The sequence below is a fragment of the Terrapene carolina genome, unplaced genomic scaffold (assembly GCF_002925995.2).
Source record: "Terrapene carolina triunguis isolate 2854851 unplaced genomic scaffold, T_m_triunguis-2.0 Scaffold706, whole genome shotgun sequence".
In the NCBI taxonomy this organism is placed as follows: Eukaryota; Metazoa; Chordata; order Testudines; family Emydidae; genus Terrapene; species Terrapene triunguis.
This window is the reverse complement of record NW_020665057.1, coordinates 865,642-886,996: the sequence shown is the minus strand read 5'-3', so window position 1 is coordinate 886,996 and position 21,355 is coordinate 865,642. Positions and strand designations below refer to the sequence as shown.

Genomic DNA, 21,355 nt, shown 5'->3' with positions numbered 1-21,355 from the left:
AATGTAAATTTTACTTTTGTTTTCTTATTTGGGTCATTGACCTCTTTGTTTGTTTGTTTGTTTTATTATGACCTTTGCCCAGCTGAGAAGAATGACACCACAGCTTCTATTTTCTTAGTGAAGACTAGAGGAGCAAGGGAAGAAAATGGTTTATGGATGTGGTGCATATGTAATATGTGTGCACAGCTTTCTTGTTTCCTGTTGTCTGAGGAATGATGGGTAAAGGGCATACAAAACTTATGCAGACAGGCTGTGTATTCCAAATTCTTCAATTTTACAGCCAATGGCTCTTCGAATGGCAACAGAAGCTGATAAATTGAATTTGTCATATGAACACACTTATTTTACTCAGTTGTGGTATCATCGTAATTTCTCCTTGCTTTGTCATCCTTGAAAGTAAAGTTGAAAGTTAACTTAAACTAAACCATATTTAATAAAAACTCATCTAAATGTTAATAGTGACATTAGATGGATTTGTAGGTTCAGCTCCAAATAGTGACTTGTATGTGTGAATTTAGCACTAAAAGCATTGGCAACCTGCAATTCCCTTGCTGTTATTCCTAAACTTATTCTGAGGAGAGAGAAGTAATCGTGACAAATTGCAGGTGGTTTTGGAGACAAATGTCGATTGGTGATCTCCTACTAGTATCACCCTAATTCCTTTTCACAGGATTTGAACTTGAGGTGATAGGCTTGTGCAGTAATGTTCTGTACCATAAAGCCCTCTGATCCTCCAGGCAGTCCCAAAATTTCACTTTAAAGGACATTGGCAAGTAACTTGATCCCAAAATATTACCTATTTGTACCCTCTTTTTTATATGTAATATTTTAAAACCTTGTATGGGAAGTGTTGCTGGATCCCCCCCGCCTCCCATTAATATGATGACTAGAATCCAGAGCCTCTGTTAAAACATTACGAAATGAAAGTGGAAAAATAATAGCTCATATTTTGTGTGTTTGTACTACTGAGCCAAGAACAATTGTGTGTTCCCTCTTATGGCATTGCAGCAGCAGTTAATTAACAACCATATTCCCAGAGCTGCGCTAAGGACATTAGGGATGCTAGTAGTCAAACAGAGAACTAAACAAATTATTAACTTGTTTTCCAGCTTGTGCTGCCACAGTGGAATGTGGGGGTGGTACTCTGAAATGCCTTGTATATGTCTGATGAAGTGGGCATTCACTCACGAAAGCTTATGCTCCAATACATCTGTTAGTCTTAAAGGTGCCACAGGAGCCTCTGTTGCTTTGTATAGATAATGTACCTGGTATGAGGGGCAGCACAGGAGATGAGAGTAGTGAAGCAGTTGATTTTAAACTTCTTTATAAATGCAAGTAAATACATATATACACACAGACCTGGTCACAATTGGTAGGCACACTGTTTTCAGACATTTAAAGACACAGTAATTTAGGACCAAAATTTATTTTGGTTTTGCTTTCAAAAAAAATATATATATAGTAAATAGGGTTGGACATTTGAATGGTACAAAAATGATGGGTCGAATATTGTTAAGATAATGTCAAAAGTGGTCAGATATTTTAAAAGCACATTACTTTATTGGAACAGTAACAAAAAAGACTAAGACTTCATGGTCTCCAGTAGTATTCGTCATAAATACTGGCATCTAATTACAAAAACCAGGTCACTTAACTGAGTTATTTTAATTCAGAAAAATACAAAACATGATGAAGTTCTTTAAAATGAAAGAATATTTTAGCAATGTTAGCATTTAAATGTGAATGTTATTCAAGACTGAATAGAAAAGAAAAGAAAAAGGAAATAGAATAGAAATAAAACAAACACCTAGGAATTATGAAAGATTGAAGTCTGTATTTAAAGTCTGCCAACGCTAGGTAGGCAACAAGCCAACTCTTCAAGCAGTTCAATGGCCGTGCATCCATAGGTGCTGGAACTAGCGGTGCTGGGGAGGCTGCAGCATCCCTCAGCTTGAAGTAGTTTTCATTATATACAGAGTTTACAGTTTGGTTCAATGGCTCTCAGCACCCCCACTATACTTATTGTTCCAGCACCCTTGCATGCATCTTTTCTCTTGTGGGAAGAACGTTGAATGACTGGGAGCCTTCCTCTCCATCCCTCATGGCCTTCAGAATTAATTTCTCTGTGTAGACAGTTTAGATTGTAAGCTCTTCAGGGGAAGGAGGGCATAATTTAACTTATTTAATGTGCTTTGTAAACTTCCATGTATATTGATACCCTGGTATACAAATGAAGTTATACATACCTACATACGTTGTTTGTTCAAATATTCCAGCCAATCAAGATGCTCAACCTTCAGTTAATTCACCTTTTTCCCAACCCTTGGCATTAGTATGTAGCAAAGTGAGTGATTAAGACATTTATGTGGGCTTGGTAACAGATGGCACCATGGTGCAATCAAAAAGGTAGGCCACAGCCTACAGCAGGGCATTCTTGCTGGAATATTTGACTGTGGTCAAATAATTGGCATTACTTGACTGGTCAATTGACTGGCTTTCCAAGCCTAATTTTAAAAGCAAAACCTAAATTTTGGCACTAGACTATTTGTCTCTTTAAAGTCTGAAGACAGCCTCTCTACTGATTTTGTGCTTGTTTAATGGGGAATGGATCTCTTGATTGCCTGTTCTATTCATTCTCTCTGGTGCACCTGGCATTGACCACTGTCAGAAGATAGGATACTGGGCTAGATGGACCTTTGGTCTGACACAGTATGACAGTTTTTATGTTCTTATATTCTCCCAATATTAATAGAATTATTTAAATGAAAAGAGATTTTTGTCTAGATTTAAAAATTTCCTGCGGTGTTTGCAACCCAGAAATTTCAGCATTATGCTAATGCATGATATGAACCAGAAAGTAAAACTTGGTGTAAACAAGTAAAATGGACTGGTCTATTTTTTTTTTTTAATGTCCAGGCTGGATTTGATGCAGTAACTAAGTGGAATAAGAGGTGGAAAGGAATTAAAATTATAAAATGAATTCAGTTTTCATCACCTAGTAACATGAGTTAGGAATTCTCAGTGTTCTGTTTTGTTTTTTGTTGTAAATGAAGTGTGTGACTTTTAATGCATCAAACCTTTTAACCTACAAAGTAGATGTCTTTTTTAAAGTATGTTGATTGATAAATTTAAGAAATCTTAAAGTATGGAAGACTTGCTTTAATGTTTCCAGATACACCAGTGACCCCCAGTATGATGGTTATCAGGGATGCAATGTCTCAATAATACAGTATTGTAGATGTAGCTGTCCTGAATCTTTCCTAAAGCTTCCATTCATGTTCACGCTGAGCATCCATACAATCTGACCCACCCTGGGCAGTAGCCGGAATCAATATAATTACCCTACAGCTGGCGAGGCAGGAAGCCTCTTAATACCACTCCAATTTAGCTGCTAGGAAAAGAGGGCTAAGCGGGGATAATACTGCAACCTAATCCTGGAAGCTGAGAGCGTCACCTGAGCTTCTAACTACTGCTGCCTTAAGGAGAGTGAGAGCAAGAGCACTTGAAGTTTGCTTGAAACCTGGAACTTCGAATAATGACAATACACAGATTGCAACCCATTAGACCATTGCTGGGACAACCCATTTTGTTTTATGCTGAAATATCCTCCACTTTTCCACACGCCAAGAGAGCAGTCTTAGAGCTCTTTCACTAATGTTTGACTGAGACAGACCATGCTTGTGGGATATTGTATGTAAATAATGATTTCTAATAGAGCAAAGCTATTAATACAAAAAAGGAAGGGATTTTTGAAAGGCACGCTGCCAGTAATTAAAGAGAAGGGTCTGTCTGCAAAGTATTGTGGTTTAATCTAGATAGATCTATGTCTGTAGACACATGGGCAGTAAATACCTGAGATGTAGTGTAATGTATATTAAGATCTTTCCGGGGAAAGGAGCATTATGCCATGGTTCTGCAATACTACTAAAGCAATATTTAGTTCCATTCCCTTCTCCCACAATAACCCCTGTTTTTAACATTTTCTGTAAGCAGTGACTCACTTTTAATCATGTGTAAGGGATATAAAAACTAGGTCCAAGATTTTTTTTTAACAAAATGTTTGAATAATAGTTTTTGGGCACATGTGCATGTTGAACAGCTGATGTTAATTTGCTGTCTATGGTATAGCCACAAGCTATAAAGAAAGAATAGAAGATTCATATTACTTAACACGTATATGCTCAAAAATGTTTTCAGACAGACCTGATGGTCAGCAGAGCTTTGAAAGATTATCTTTTTTGCAACTAGTGGCTTTTCCCAGTAAAGTGACCAGATATTTTTTGTTTGTGATTTCCAGCTGTCCCATTTCCTCCAAGCCACCGGCTCACAGCTAAGGAAGTGTTTGATAATGATGGAAAACCCCGTGTGGATATCTTAAAGGCACATCTTATGAAGGAGGGGAGGCTGGAAGAGTCTGTTGCTTTGAGAATAGTAACAGAGGGTGCTTCAATTCTCCGTCAGGAAAAAAACTTGCTGGACATAGATGCCCCAGTCACAGGTAAGTGCCAATTTTAAATTGGAACATGCAAACACATGCAATCAGGTATATACTACTCCCCTGAGAGGTCGGTGAAAGTTTCCTACTCCACTGACTGCTCTCAGTACTTAACTCTGCATCTCTGAATCCACTGCTACAATGGGCCTGATTCTAAGAGTTGCTGAGATCCTTAACTTCCACTGATATTAGAGGAAAGGACCTTATGGGCTGAAAACTTTTGTTTCTAAAATATGGTGAGTTCTCTAGACTAAAATATAAGATTAAAAGTGTGTTCTAAACCTCATAAAAGATTATAACTGCCTCTTTTACCAGATGTTAATTCCATACATTTACAGATGGCCTTCACTACAGTAGCACCATTCAAACTTAGTCAGTCTTGCTCTGAAGGAACAATGATGCTGTAGTGAAAGGAAACTTCATTATAAGTGTTCAGAGCAATAACAAATGGGCAAAAAGAAAAAGCTAGAAGAACTTCAGCGTATTATTTGTCTAGGGAATTAATGAATTGTTCTGATTAAAGAACCCATTTTGCCCTTGGCTATCAAACATTTCCACTCACTCATTAATTCTCAGGAAATGCCTTTTGCCTTGATCTTCCTTCTCTAATTGTCTCCCACTTCCGACTGCATTCTGTGAATAGGAATGCATTTGCTTGTTTTAATGCTCTTTTTGTATTTTTATTATTTTTTTAAATTAATTTTTTTTGTTGCTGTTACAAACATACAGTTGCTGTTGCGAGAAGTTGATGAGTCTTTGGCAGGAAAACTGATCTATGGCTTAGAGAGTTAGTTGCAGGGCTAAACATTACTTTCTCCTATTATGAATCCTAGAGATACAGGGTTTTTGAAGGAGACAGGAGGATTTGTATGTTCTCTTGGTTGCTTTTCTGTTTCTGGTAAAGCTGAGCCAGAGTGGAAAGAAGAGTTACTTTAGTCAAGGAAGAAAGAAGAGCACCAAGACCCATAATTAGCATTGATGTTGTCCACCAGATACTATGTGAACTCAGCAAGTCCTTAATAGTTTCGTCATTTTCAGAAGAACTACTTCTGAAACCAATAACATGAGGCGGGACATTTAAGCATCAAATGTAGCATAATTTATTAAATTCCGTTTTCTGAAATGTCATCAAAACATGGAACCCTAGGTAAGTCTCCATATTTCGTTACTTGAGACAATGAGTCAATCATATGTTCTCTTACTTGCCTGGGAGGAAATATGCCTCCATAGATGAACCCTTTGCCTGATTGAGGGGAGTCTTAGAGTCTGTAGGCTTTGCCTGCAAAAGAGGACCAGGGTTGTGCAGTAGATTAAATGGAGGAAGACAAGTTCTACAGGGATGCAGCACTCTCTCCTGAATTAGGGAGTCGGGAATTAGGGGATGCCACCTCTTCCTTCACCACGATTGGGTCTTTCAGAGAGGTTGTAGTGTGTGTCGACGAGTGGTTCTATGTGATTCATGCGATCATCTCCTTTTCCATTCACCACTAACTCCGAGACAGACATTCTTAGAATTTTTTTTTTGTTAATTATTCTGAGTACCAGTAATTTAGTGATATTTTCTCCCTCATCCCAGATTAATCCCTGGAGGCCTCCGCCCATTTTAGTCTTGTTCTCTCTTATCTGAGTTTACATCTCTTTTGACCATCATTCAAATTTATTCTCTTCTAGCAATGGGTTGCAGTACTACTGTATTTCCTCGGTTTGGCTAATGGCCGTTTACCTGAAAGCTGACATGGTGAAGCTTGCCTGCTACTGTGGTAATTCGATAGTTCATAGGCTCTGTGAACAAACCCAAGCTGTAAACTGAGAGCTGGAATAGCAAAACTAATCACTAACAGAAAGACAAACATCTAGAAAAGAGGAAAAGAAAACCCTTGTGTGATGCACATTCTATTCAGTAAAAACAAAGTGCACAGCACTTTTCAAAAACAGCAGAAGAGCAACAGATTGCATGAAGAAAATACATAGTAGTCAACCATGTGTGGAAGTATATGGAATACCAGAAACAACCCAAAAAATCCCTCTTCTAGGACAGAAGAGGTTTCCAGAGACTAATTTGGGGGGAAGGGGAATAACAAGAAAAACATAAACCAGTAACCTAAATTAGAGGAGAGGAGGAAAGAACATATTAACATGGAAAAAAAAGCTCAGTGCAAACTGTCGCATTCAAGATTCACAACTGGAGATCATTGGACAAACTCCTCTGACAGGTGATCACTTCTTGAAGACATATTCACTTTTTAGGGAAACAACTTTATATCTGGTTCTAGATGTGACAATTGGTGAAAAGTGAAACAGATTACATCCATGATTTTCTTAATCTCAATATCATAGATTAATACAAAAACACTTGCACAGTCATATGCTTAACAAATGTAAGAAAAAATCAAAACATCAAGGAAAATATTTCAGACTTAATTTTTTGGGGGCAAAATATGTACCCTCAGGAAAGGATTATACTGGGTACATTTGTATATAAAACCAAATGTGAGATGGTTGGTATTCTGGGCTTTGGTTTAAAAAACCCTCATATTTACTTGCATACAAAACATTTAATATGCAATGAAAGAACATTATTTTGTGTTTACATATTAATTGATTCTTGTTTGGTTTGGCTGGAAGCAGTAATGTGATGTCATTTTGCATTTCATTTTTTAATGATGCATATGGTATCAGTCTTTTTTAGTATAAAAATTAGATTTTGAGTGGGTGCAAAAATATTTCACTATTAATAGTTATTGGTCCAAACAGTTAAGTAATTTCACTTTGTTATTGATAGTGAAGTATTACGATCAAGCCTGTTAGCGAAATACAATTTTAACTACTCTAGGCTCGCAAATTATAAGGACAAACTTCCCCTTGAGGACCGAGCCCAATTTCAATCTTTCATTAAAAAAGTCAGATTAGTGGAAAAACATCCCTACAGGCTGCAGTGGACACGGCATTTAGAGGACTTGCCACGGATATACTTACGAGGTATAAGTCTTGACTTTGTTCTTTGGGGTTCCCCTGGGAGGTGCAGAATACCATAAATGACTTAGCATTCAGTGGGTCAAACTTGTTTAATGAAAGAACTGATAAGTCTTTACATTCGTTGAAAAATTCTCGACTGACCCTTTGCTCCCTGGGAATTTACACCCGGCCCCAAAGAGAAAACACCACAGGCAAGTGTATAGGCCAAGACCCCCTTCACACACATTCTTCCAGTTGAGCCTCTGCACAAGCAACAAGGGTTCAGAGACCTACTACCATAACCTTTACTATTCCCTCCTTCCCACCCACTAAGGGCTACTTTTGATGCCTTCTGTCAAGAACCACCTACCTTATATTAATGCCAACCACTTCTGTCTCCTCCCCACCCCCCAGCTGTGGGGGCTGTCTCTCACTTTGTGCCCACCATAGGGACACTATCATAACAGACAAGTGGATTCTAGAAATCATCCACCATGGTTACTCCACTGAATTTCTCTCTCTTCTCCCCCACAATCTCCTTTACTGGTTCCTCTTCAGGGACCACTCTCATGAGGAGATTATTCACCAGGAGGCAGATTCTCTTCTCCAGTGAGGGGCAGTAGAATGAGTGCTAAGGGAGGAGAGGGTTCTATTCCCCTTGCTTCTTAGTCTGAAAAAAAGACAGAGGGTGGAGCCCTATTCCGGACCTTTCACAACTAAATATCTTTATTCAAAAGTCAAAATTAAGGATGGTTATGCTAGCATCAATAATCCCCTTCCCACAAGAGGGCATGTGGTTCATGGCTCTCGAAGGATGCCTATTTTCATGTAGATATTCATCCATCCCACAGAAAGTTTCTTTGGTTCCTGGTAGGTCAGGATCACTACCAGTTCAGCGTCCTTCCCTTTGGATGAGCAACAGCATCCAGGGCATTCACAAAGGTTTTCTCTGTGGTGGCAGCCCAAAGGAGATGTGGCAGCTACACAGTCTTCCCAGACTTGGACGACTGGCTCCTCACAGGTTACTCCAACCAAGAGGTCAGGTTGGCGACTTTGTCCCTGCGTCCTCTTCTGGCAGTGCTGGGTGTCTGTGTGAACCAAAAAAAAAAGTCCATTTTGACCACCGCTTAGAGGATAAACTTTAATGGAGTGACACTGGACTCAACTTCAGCAAGATTGTCACAGAAGGATTGCAGTCAATGAGGTATTTGATAACATAGGTTACTCACAGACCAAAGACTATGATCAAAGTATGCCTTTCTCTGCTAGGCCACATGATCTTGTGTACTTATGTGGCCAGGCTTCATTTACACTGCCTTATAGGCTGGCTCTGGTCCGTCTACTCACCAGACAATGACCATCTGAACATTACTGTGATTGTTCCTGCCAGGCTTATTGCCTCTCTCTTCACCTGGTGGTCGAACCCGGAATGAGTTTGAGTGGGAGTCCCCTTCAACACTCCCGCTGCCAGTGCCATCATAGTAACAGATGCGTCTCTTCTGGGATGGGGCGCTCACCTGTATGGCCACAATGCTCAGGGCAGTTGGATCTCACAGGAGGCCAGACTATACATCAACCTGCTGGAACTGAGAGTATTCTGGCCTGAAGGGCCTTTTCCCCACTCATACATTGACTCCAGAGCCAAATAATGTGGGACATCATCACCACAGTCTTTTATATAAACAAGCAAGATGGAGCAAGATCCCTTCCCTTCTGCCTGGAAGCAGCCAGGCTTTGGAATTGGGCCATCAGAAACCATACAGTTGTCCAAGCCACTTACTTACCAGGTATTCAGAATTCTCTAGTGAACAACCTAAGCAGGCACTTCTCTGCATGAGTGGGAAATACACAGCTGTGTCCTGAGTGAAATAGTCACTCGGTGGGGAACACCCCAGTGGGCTCATGCCATGTCCCAAACAAACAGGAAACTACCCCAGTACTGCTCCCGAGCAGCTATGGCCCACGACTCCCAGAGTGACGCTCTCCTGTTATCATGGACAGACCAACACAGAGAAGCCTTTCTGCCCATCCCCCTGCTACCACAGGTCTTGAGAAAGATCTGTTGTGACAGGGCCAGAATCATTTTCATGGCACCCAACTGGCGCAGACATTTTGTTTCCTGGAACTTGTGAGAATATCAACCTGTCCTTCTATCAGGATTTGTTCCTTCCTGGATCTTCTAAGTCAGGAAGATGGCAAAATCAGACACCCTAATCCAGACCCACTTTACCTCACAGCCTGGTGTTTGGATGTGCGTCAGATTTATGGTTATGTTTGGAAGCCATTTTTACTCAGAGTAGAAAAGTTTCAACTAGGAACTGCTACCTAGCTAAATGGAGACTTTTCTCTACATGGGCACAGCACAATCACTTTTTCTCAGACTCTGCAGATATCCCAGTCATTTTAGATTATTTCCTATCATTGAAGAAGTTGGATCTCTCAATTAGCTCATTGTGGCCCCATCTCACAGCAGTCAGTGCCTTCCTTCCTCCAGTACATGGAGCTTCCGTTTTTACTTGCCCAACACAAGTTAGATTTCTTCAGGGCCTAGTCATGGCCTTTCTGCCTGTGGTCAAGCCCACATCTCAATAGGACTTCAGTTTTGTGCTGTCATTATTTACCATATCACCATTGAATCTTTGATCACATGTTCTATATCCCACATTTTTAGTTGCTATTACTTTGGCCAGAATGGTGAGCAAGATGGGAGCACTCATTGAACCATTTTTCACAAGGAGATCTCCTTTTGCCTTTATCCTAAGTACCTCCCTGTGACAAGGGACACTTACCTCTTGAGTGCCTCCTATTGGCTGGGTGTGGTGCTGCAATCTTTTCCCCCCTGCTCCTGGTGCCCCCTGTGGGTTGCCAACCTCGCTAGGTAGGTCTTCAGTGGCTTGGGTGTCCAGCTAAGTCGTACAATCAAAACTGAATTAACACCTTCCAGGGGGTAGCAAAGAGATTAACCAAACTCACTAGGGTCTTCAGCTCTGTCTCTGGGCCCTGTGAGTCTAGCCCCATTCTCAGGCTTTTAGTAGAAGTCCAGCCAGAATTGTCGGACTACCCTCACCAGAGTCTTTAGACCTTCTCTGGGTATTTTAAATCTAGCCCCTTTTCTTAGGCTTTTTAAACTTTCCAGGTTTTAGGCCTCTCCGATATTGGCTGGTGGGAGAGCCTAGACTGCCCACTACTCCAGAGCCCAATCCAGGGACGCTATGCACAGCTGCCATGTACTGCTGTCTCCAATTCACTGCTGCTATCCCTGGGCCTTTTCCCACATAGTCCCTTTCCTTTCACCTGTTACCTTAGGGTTACATTTGTCAGGTCCTCTCATTCCCAGGACCAGTACAACTTTCCCAAAATAATTCCTAGAGCATATCCTTTAAAAAAAAAAAAAAAAAACCCAATTTTTAATTTAAAATTGCCAGTGAAGAAGAATCTGCCACAATACTTGGTAAATTGTTCCAAGATGTCTCCCTAGTCCTTACACCAGAGGGATCTTAAGAGTGGAGCAGGTTTAGGGAACTGGGAGCTGATAAAATGATTATATTTTGCCCTATCTAAATCTCTTCAGTCCTAGTGGAGATAGCTTTAACTGAGGCTCTATCCAGTACTCAAAGTTTTCTGGAATACCAGGCTCCAGCAGCTTCATTTGAAGAGATATGAGCATTAGATGGAGGAAACTTATTGCAAAGTTTTAAATGAAAGAGGAATGACTGTTTGATCAGCTGTGTAACGCCATTCTCTGGCCAGTCCTTCATGCTAGTCTCCTTTACAAGACTCCAGCCCTGATTCTGCAGATCCCATATTTACATAGATTTAAAAAAAAAACTTAGATTAAGGTGACTTAAGCATATATCCTTTACAGCAATATGAATACTTAAAGCAAGGAAATTCTAAGTTAAGGCAAAATTCACACCCACTAAAAGACCATCTACTATCATCTTGATACTCAACCACCCCAACATACTATTATCCTTCTCAAACAAACCTGCTTTCGGTTCAGAACACAGCAGAGCCCTGCTCCTTCTCTGGGGAATCTGGGTGCTACTGCTGTACAAAAATATAAATACTGTCCTTGTCAGTGGGCATATCAAAGACAGTGTAACTTATACCACAGCTATCTTAACTCTGATGTGGTCATTTGTTACTTATCCGTGGATCATATTATGAATATGCATGTGAAACGGTGTCTGTGATGTGAATACAGAGATGTGGATCTGATTTGCCTTTCACTTAGTAACTCCTTTACTTCAGTGGAATTAAATCTGACTTAAACTGGTGGAAGTGAGAGGAGAATACTGCCCTGTAAGCTTAAAATAATTGTCATTAAGGAATGTAGGACTGAAAGACTGGTGGTGAGATTGTGCACTGGCATGTGATTATAAGTTCTTTGATGTATGTATGGAGGGTGATAATGTATTCTAATTGAGGCTACATTTGTGCCACGAGGTAGGGGTGTGATGCCTCTGCTTGCTTACACATACACGTGCTAGCTTCATTGAGCTAGCGTGAGCATAAATAGTAGTGTGGCCAGGATAGTGGCAGCAGAGGCACAGGTTTCTTGTGCCAAATACATACTCATGGGGTTCAAGCAGGTTTGTACTCAGCATGGCTAAGCCAAGCCACCTCTGCCACCACTGCAGCTATCCTACTGTTGATGAGAGCTAGCGCGAGTATATGTATGTGAGCATGGAGAAGCACACTCCTAGCTCAAGGACCAGACATAGACTGAGTGTGGTAGAAATAATATTAGTGCCTTGGTTTGACTGAGTACCATGATAATGTGGAAATGTTGCCTTTTAACTCATGATTTCCTTGTTCTTTAGTGTTTGTACTGCTGCAAGAAAATACACTTGAGCTATCTAAACTAATTTGTGTGTGTATAAAACTTGAAACCCAAAGTGGCATTCAGAAATCTCTTCTGCTTATAGAATCACACAAACTGGAGATGGAAAAGCCCTCTCCTGTTGCCAGCAAAGGATTATTCTTCGCTATTTTAGGCATTCTAGTCTCAAATGGCTTTTGCTGAGGCTTCTAGCAGTTCCTTTGGGAGATTATTTCATGGGCTAATAGATCCTACTGTCTAATTGTTTCCTGATGTTCCACCTGTTTTCCCCCCATTGCTCAATTTAATTTCATTGCTAGCATAAAAATAACTGATATCAACAGGCTACCAGAGCCACATGAGGTTAGAACTTTGACAGAATCAAGAATTGCTAAATTGATCAATGCTAAGGCAAGTTGTTAAAAGCATTCATGCAAACATCACGGTAAAAGCCAATAAAATTACAAATTACATTGAAAGGTAGCACACACTGAAATGTTCTGTTCCAGCTGGGAACCAAGCAAAGCAAACTCTTTCTCTGCTTTTTTGAATATGAAACAGGTATTGACTAATATAGAGCTATAATGTGGAAATTAAACAGCAATGCTTACTAGGAAGCTCCAAGCAATGCATAATTTATTCCTATTAGTGAGGCGTCAGTAGTGACTCCATAGTTTAAATTTGAATTAACTTTTTATTTAAAGCAGGATTAAAGCGTCTCTATTTCACACTTCAGTAATTGAATTTATACTTCTGCTGTACTACAGTTATTGTTGAGGAGACCGGTAAATGTCCAGAACACTTTGGTGGATAGAATACTTACTAACATCCAGGAAAAAAGATCCAATTCCAAACGTCAGTCGTGAATATGTGGTGTGTTTGGAGTATTTTTTCCTCACAATAGTTACATAACCACAGTCTTAACAAATTTCAGTCACTTCAGCATTAGCATCAAATCTCAGACACTACTCCACTTTTGAAACCTAAAAATTAAACCGAAGAAAAATTATTCCCCTTATTTTCCATAGCATAGCTTATCATCATCAGGGCTTGTCTGCATGGGAAAGTGTTAACTATTACACCAGTATAACTTCCCATATCAACATTTATTCTAGTATAAAGATGACTGCTTTTCACTTTAGCTTAAACCTCTTCCAAGGTGACATAAGTTAAACCAAAAAAGGCCCCTTCATACTGGAGAGAGCCTATCTACACAGCAAAACTATATCAGTTTAAGTTCACACCGTAGCTTATGTTGGATAATTTTCCTGGGTAGACAAGCCCCAAGAGAAGCTGATGGGTCTGTCACAGTCCAACCAACTTCAGTTCACTTAAAGCATACAACCATCTATAGTGTGTACACCTGTTTCCCTAAAATCACTCAAGTGCACAACTTTAACTCTGACGTCAGCAAGACAAATGTTACCAATAGACAAACTTTTACTCGAAAAACATCTTGTTTCTACCTTTTAAACACCAGAAGTCAGAGTTAAGGTTTTACATTTGACTCTGACTGTACAGTTATGTAAATAATAAGTAAGTACCAAAGTGTATATATTTGTATGTTGGAGGAAGGAGAGGAGAGGGAGTGAGTGAAGAGCATCACATTGCATCTACTCTTCTTATACCACCTGTGATACCTAATGATATTGCATTGATTACAGCTACCTGCTCCTTACTATATAGTGGAGAAGCTGAATTCCCTGGTCCTTTTAAGAGTAGCTGGCAATTTAATAATTGTATGAAGATATAAGGGCTGTGTCACAATGTGGCAACACACCAACAGAAAAGTAAACCTAAAACCTCTCAATATATAGCACAGTCTCAAACAAGATTTCTAATCGCTCTCACTATTTCAGTATTCTCTTTCCCTCCAAATAGAGAGCCTTGAAATTAATTACTGTTAATGACTTGACTTAAGTGAAGTAAACTAGGCTGAATATACTGTACAAAAATATTTGGATAGCTGATCAGGATTGATGCTGCTGTTTCTGTTTTTCATGCATTACTGAAATATCATTATATATGGTTATTGAATCATTTGTGGCTGGTTAAAGATTATGGCTTCCAAAGGAGGTGAAGATGGAAAGCAGCATGTGTTTTAATTTTTTTTTTTTTTTTTTTTGGTCAATCTCTTCTCCAAGCACTTCTGTCGGTTCCAGATATGGATTGAAATGCATCTGCCTAGATCCTCAGTAGGACAAAATGATTGTGTCTCTCAGCTTAATTGAGCCTGCTTCAGATATTAGTTTCTTCAGCATCTGACATTCTGGCAAAGCTGATGTTTTCTAGTAGCAGCTGCTTGAATCAGTCAAAATGCCAAGACAGTGGATGCTGCAGCCTGTATTTTTTACAACTACCCCACTTGTTACTCCTTACAAATAATCCATTTCCTTTGGAGTGAAAATCATGTAGCTATGTAAAGTGAAGTGAAATGACTGGCCCTCTGTTACACAGCCCTGGTATAGCTCCTCTCACTGGACTCTCACCAGAATGCTGTGTTTGGGTCCCACCCCACTGGGACCATGTGTTGTTTAAGCTTCCTTTGATCTGAGTAGGCTGCAAGTACCATTTTATAGCCTGTGCCTGAGAGACCAAGCTAGGTTGGTTACACTTTATAGAAATGGGACCCTGCAGCCCAGTTGCCCTAGGTCCCCAGGACCAGTGCTAAACCACCTATTCCCCAGTAGCTTAAGCACACCCTTTCCCAGATCTTTAGCCGCGGGGGTGCTCTGGTTAACAGTTCGCCCATTCAGTGACGTGGTAATTGAAAACAGACACACACTTTGTATGGTTTTGGGGAACCCTATCTCTTTCTTCTAGGTAGCACAAAAAATACACAGATCTGGACAAAATAATATAAGACCAGTATGCATTTCCCTGCCTTCATTTCTTCACCACTTATGAGTGTTCTTTGGGCTTAGGTCAGTCTTCTAAATTAGGAGTTCAGCATCTCCTCCTTCACAGGACATCCCCTCTGGATCGTGCAGTCTCTGTTTCTTTTTTTCTTTGGCTGATACCACAGTCAAACAGGCCCCCTCTGCTACAAAAGAAGGCCCTTCTGTTTTTCCCACTGTCCAAGCTTCCTTTATCTCCAAGTCTCTCAGGCTCCGTGATTTTTAAGACCGGGTGTTAACACCCGATTTCTTTGTGTTGGGGAATTTTCAACTCTCCAATCCCTAGCCCCCAGCAGAGAAGTTGGAGAAAACTGGTTTTGCTTGGAATGATGGGATGGCCGCATCCTAAGATGCTCTGATTTGAATGGCAGCCATCAAAGTTTAACAATGCTCCGTTGACCCTGGTCTGGGAGATGCTTGACAGCAATGACAGCATATGGCTGACTCCACATACACAGACATTCTGTGATACAGCAATTTTATAAGATCCCCAAATTGTCACAACCTCATCCTCAAATCCAAGTTTTATTTCTAAATAATGTGACACAACACTAGACCCTTTCTGCAGTGGAGGATGAGAGATGCTCTGGTCTTAACTGGTAGAAGTATGTGGAGTGGAGACGCCTGAAGTGGCTGAAAATACAAACTCTCATGCACAGATCCAAAATTACCATCTAAGGTTTTATTCTGACATTTACATTTATCTTCATCTTTTTATTTTTAAGGTAGGAATATTTTAATAATTAATGACCCTTGTTAAATAATGCTTGTTAAATCTGGGCCTGATGTTACCAAGGGTTGCTGACAGTCCAAGATTTTACAGAAATAGCAGGGAATCATCATCATTGCTGATCCTGACCCTTGGAGGAAGTTCATGGAAATATACAAAAATCCAGAGATCGAACTCATGGTGCTGCTAACATTAGAAAGAGTCTGATTTCTGACTCAAATGCCTGCACAACCAGTCTGCACCCTGATCATCTTCTCCCACCCTGGAATCCCTACTTTTTGTCCTTTTTGAGGCATGCACACACCTGAAAAAACAATTCCTCAGCTGAGTTTAAGAAGTGTCACTGAGGTTTTACAGGCACATAGTAACCATGTTAGAATGCCTTTAGTACATTGCAAGACCTTAATGTTTCCCTCATCATAATTCACAAAGACACTTGGTTTCTTAACTTTATACTACACATTTCATCTGAGACTCTGTTTTGCAAAAATAAAACTAGTGAAGCAGGTACTTTCCCCATTTTACAGTACAGAATAGGTAAATAACTTCCCCATGGCAGCCCAGTAAGTTAATGGCAGAATTGAGACTGGAACATGGAAGTACTGATTCCAATGCCGGAATTTCCTTCCCTAAAACAATTATTATGCTCCTAGGCACTTAGTACTCTTAAGAATGTGGCAAGGTGCTTCGTTTGTACTATTTGTGTCCTAGCAAGCACTGCCTAATTATTCCTCTTGTTCCTGGATTCACATACACTCAGCTCTGTGCCTGGTCGTGTTATGTTGGTAGTGCTGAAAAAAATCCATGACATTGGTGTCCTAGAAATCTGGTCATCTAAATTCTGCCCTCTCTGGTTTTGAATGAAAGAATTGTTTAAATGGACGTGAAACAGAAGGAACAAAAATCGCCAGTGTTCAGATTCCTACAGCACAATCTTATTTGTAGATATGGAGCTGCTCCAGAAAGATTGAAGTGTAGCAATTGGCAAACAACAACGAAAAAGGAAATGCAAAGAAGAAAGGCCCTATTTTGTGTAAAACTTGTGCAGATACAATTCATGTTCTGTAGGACTTGAGTCCATCGCCAGATCATCCAATGTAAATACATAATGAATCTAGGAGCAAGCCTTGGAAAAAGCAGCAATACTGCTGATCTCATGAAGGGACACATACAGTTCTAATCTTGGGTTTTTCCTGAACAGACACTGCCAACTGTTTTAACGTGTGTAGTGGTACTTCAGAGAGTAGAGATTTTTTTTTTTTGTCACTCTTGTTTTGCTATTTGCTGTAGCAAAGCACTGGGAGAAATAGAAATGGAAAAAAATCGGTCAGGGAAAGAAAGGGAAAGTGGAACAAAGAAGAAAAAGTAAAGAAACAAAGGCACAGACCAAGTGTGTTACGTTTCTGGTAGTCACTGTCATTTTCAGGGTAATTGCAGCTGCATTCCTTCTCCATGGTCCCTTGAGGGCACCCACTTAAAAGTTCCCAGTTCCCAGCCATCACTTCTCCTGAGCAGAGATCTATGGGTTAGTCTACACTGGCAACGCTAAAGCACTGCCGCGGCAGCACTTTAATGTGGCTTGTGTAGTCATGGCAGAGCGCTGGGAGAGCTCTCCCAGCGCTCTAAAACCACCACCTCCACCATGGGTGTAGCTACCAGCATGGCTCCCAGCACTGGTATACTGGCGCTTTACAGCGCTGAAACTTGCTGTGCTCAAGGGGGTGTTTTTTCACACGCCTGAGTGAGAAAGTTGCAATGCTGTAAATTGCCAGTGTAGACAAATCCTAAGTCTCACTCCTTCCTGATGAGGGGTTTTAAGGTAGCACAGTTTCCTGATCTACACTGTGATATCCCTAGCAAAGCCAGTCTGTGCTTTGCTTTCTGTCAGAGAAACTATGAACAGTGCATTGCGAACATTACAAGTTACCATACAGCTTTTTAATCAGGCACATTTATTTTTCAGGTAAAAGCATTACAGAGAGAATCTAAAAATCAATAAATGTCCCTGTGCACATGTTAAAATATAACGAGAGGTCACTTGTCAGTCTTATGGAGCCCTAGTAGACTAAAGTCTTTCCAACCCCTCTGCAAGGATTAGAGCTCTCCTTGCCAGGCCAGCCTTAGGGAAAATGGCACCCTGGTGAACTTGTATTTTAGCGTTCCTGGACCCCGTTGCATCCCCACTGCCTCCCCCACCCTTTGCCTTGGCTCCCTTCTGTGGCCTTGCACCCCAAACCTGTCCCCCTCCTTGCCTCTTTACCTCGGCACCCCTCTGACCATGGTGCCCTGGGCGGTCACCCATCCATAAGGCTGGCCCTGGCTCCTTGGACAGAAAGTCCTCTCCATCTACTGGATCGGGAAGAAGAGCCCTGAGTCATTTTAAACTCAGGCTGTTTATCCAAAAGTCCTTTCTTTGTCTCCTGGTCTCTGAGAACCTAGTTTAAACTAGTGTATGCAAGCCTTTCCAGGAGGTGGTCCTCTCTGAGGGGTATTTGCTTTAATCACACTCACTGTTTTCGATTCCTGGAGGATCTGTGGCAGCCCTCCCCCATGGAATAGAACACAATCATATGTAAGCCATTCATTTAATACAATGGACTCCGAAGAGTTGCAGCCTGATTAAACCATATTCGGTGTGTCATGTCCTTCTTTAGGTATAGCCAGACAACAGGCACTTAGGTTTATAATACATTACCGTACATACCTATACCCACAATGTCAGGCTGGCCAACAAGCAGCTGGTTCCAAAAGCATGACCTGAAGCTGGAATCTATGCTTATATCTGTGTCCCAACACATTCCAGCCCAAGGTCCTGTCAAGGCAGAAGGCCAGTCCTGGGTGTGAAGTGTTGACGGTTACAAAGAGGGGACTACTGCCAGATCTCAGCCATTGCCAACTCCCACTCAGTGGAAAGGAGCATGATCTATCATTATTGTAGGAGTGTGTAGCTCAGGTAACATTGGAAGTGGCATAAATGGGGCTTTGGGGGGAAAAAAAGGATTTATTTTGTGGGAAGGGAATCTTCTTCCTTTCTCTCCCTCAAAGAGCCCATCTCTCACAGTGTTAACATCATAGATGTTATAGGGACTATTCCTTGAGCTGACAAATATTTGTCCTGCTCAATCTTCCATAATTTATCTTGAGAACACAGTATTTTCTGTTTTCCAGGATTATTTTTCCAGAGTATAAAATTCTTTATAGGGTTTTTCCTGGTTTGAATGACAAGTATTCCACAGTTCAAAACAATCTCTCTAATTAGATTCTAAAATTCTAATTTCATATTTTAAAACTTGCTATAAACTCTGGAGGAGCCATACTTTTTAAAATCAAGACACCAAGCATAAGGATTCCTTACGCTAATTACAGATGTATTTTGCAGTTGCAGTTAGTTTCAGAAAATCGTCATGAATGTTTCACCCCAAAGGGTTCTGAAGATAGTGAGCTCTATTTACACTGATAAAATGTCAAGACATATAACATCCTGAAGACCACTGCTGTGCCTATTTGTGGGACATTGAACTATTAAATGATCATTATAGCTTCAAAAATCTTCCTCACTGCTCTTTTGAGAATTTCTGCACATTGGCTGTTGCCTTTATCTTCAGCAAAACTTGCAGGGCAAAGGCTAGCTAAAGTTTGTGCACCACCAGTAGAAGACTTGATGCCTTTGATGGGGGAGGAAAATCTTGTTTTTTATTTTCACTTTCATTTTCATCACTATAAGATTATTTAAAACTAATCTGGGTATATATTATGCCATTTAAAAACAAACAAACATGCTGCATGCTTTTGTGTGCAACACTGTTTCTCTGAAGAAGTTAGTAAGCACAAAAGGGCCTTAAAGGGGAGTGTTTTTTTCCCACTCTTCTTTGTGACCACAAGAAGAATTAACTGCTCATGAATTAACTATAGACTAAGTATCTTTATTAAGCAAATAATGTCAAATAACACATGCATTAAAGAAAATAATTGGGAACAATTCCCAGTGAGAAAAGGGGATGAAGTTAAGTATATTATTTGTTATGACTTATTCTTTGAACCATAACATTTATTAATGAAGCAAGTTTTAAAGTTGTTTTGATGTGGAAACATTTAAAAAATCCATTCCAGCTTCTCCATTTCTCATGCATTTTCTCTCCATTGTTTATTGTCCCCTACAAATACTGATTTGGAACTTCAGGACAATGTCACAGTTGCAGGCACTGCAAGAGTAGACCATTGGCATTATTGAAATCAACTCTGTGTTCAGTGAAGTGCCAGTTTAGGAGTACTTCCATTTTCCTTCTGCTTGGTTTACCCTCTGTCAGAGACAATGATGGCTGTAAAATGCCAGGATTTTCTAGTACAATAAATCATGAAAACTAGGATTACTTTTTCACATTTCTTTGTTTTTTTTTAAATCAAACTTTCACACTTAAAGTAAATCCATTTAGTAGCTTATACAATTAAAAATAAACACTGACTACAAATCTTCAGTTCTTAATATTCAGACCATGTCTACCGACCACTTTTGTCAGTATAATTTGTCACTCGGGGTATGAAAAACACACCCCTGAGCAACATAAGTTACACTGACAGAAGCGCCGGTGTGGACAGTGCTTCTTCCACAGACATAACTACTGCCGCTCGTGAAGGTGATTTAATTATGCCAATGGGAGAGATCTGTCCTGCTGACACAAAGTGACTACACGAGCGATCTTACAGTGGCACAGCGGTGTGGCTGTAAGCTCACTAGTGTAGACACGGCCTCAGACAGCTGACTTGAAGGAAGTAAAGCTTCTATGCAGAGATGTATTTTTAAATACTCTGAACGGTATTAGGAAATAATTATCTTTAAAAACTTAAATTAATGTAAATGAGCCAACTAACTAAAATCTTGTTTGTTATGAGAGTAAGGTGGGAGCCAAATGTGAGAGACTACATATCAAGCCACACCTCTCTTTTAATTCCAATAAAATGATCATAACAAGAACTTGAAGTTTGCTTTTATATATTACACACTGTTGTTTTACTGATTGTCAGTAGATTGTAGACTGCTGAAATCAGTGTCAGAATTGCCTGGCTTTTTTGTATTAAGCAAGATGTCTACTTCTGGAAGTAGACTTGCTAATTACAGTGGAAAAACTTAATTTTCAAATACACTTCAGAGGTTATTCATAGTCAATTTCCCCCCCAAATTAAAGGTTCAGAGTCTCCTCTCACTTAAACTAGTATAAATTAGCAGTAGCTCTGTGGAAATCAGTAGCATTGCACTAGTGTAAAACTGGTATAAGCAAGAGTAAATCAGGCTCATTGACTTTAGTTTTATTGAACAAAAGAAATAACACTTTTTTTCTTCTCAGCTCTAACAAAATCAATAGACTTTGCAAAACTACAGAGATTACCTTCTACTTTTCACAATTGGCAACATGTATAATAGGGTTACCATACGTCCGGTTTTTCCCGGACATGTC

General features: G+C 40.1%; 1 protein-coding gene across 5 annotated transcripts in view; it reads left to right on the top strand.

The window, feature by feature from the left end:
• The window catches only part of PPP3CA (protein phosphatase 3 catalytic subunit alpha), a 299,763-nt gene that overhangs the window by 119,020 nt on the left and 159,388 nt on the right, over window positions 1-21,355 (top strand). For all 5 annotated transcript variants that reach the window (XM_026659824.2, XM_026659823.2, XM_026659826.2 and 2 more), the window contains exon 2: window positions 4,298-4,498. In XM_026659824.2, coding sequence (XP_026515609.1) covers window positions 4,298-4,498 — 201 coding nt within the window. The remainder of the gene's footprint in view (window positions 1-4,297; window positions 4,499-21,355) is intronic.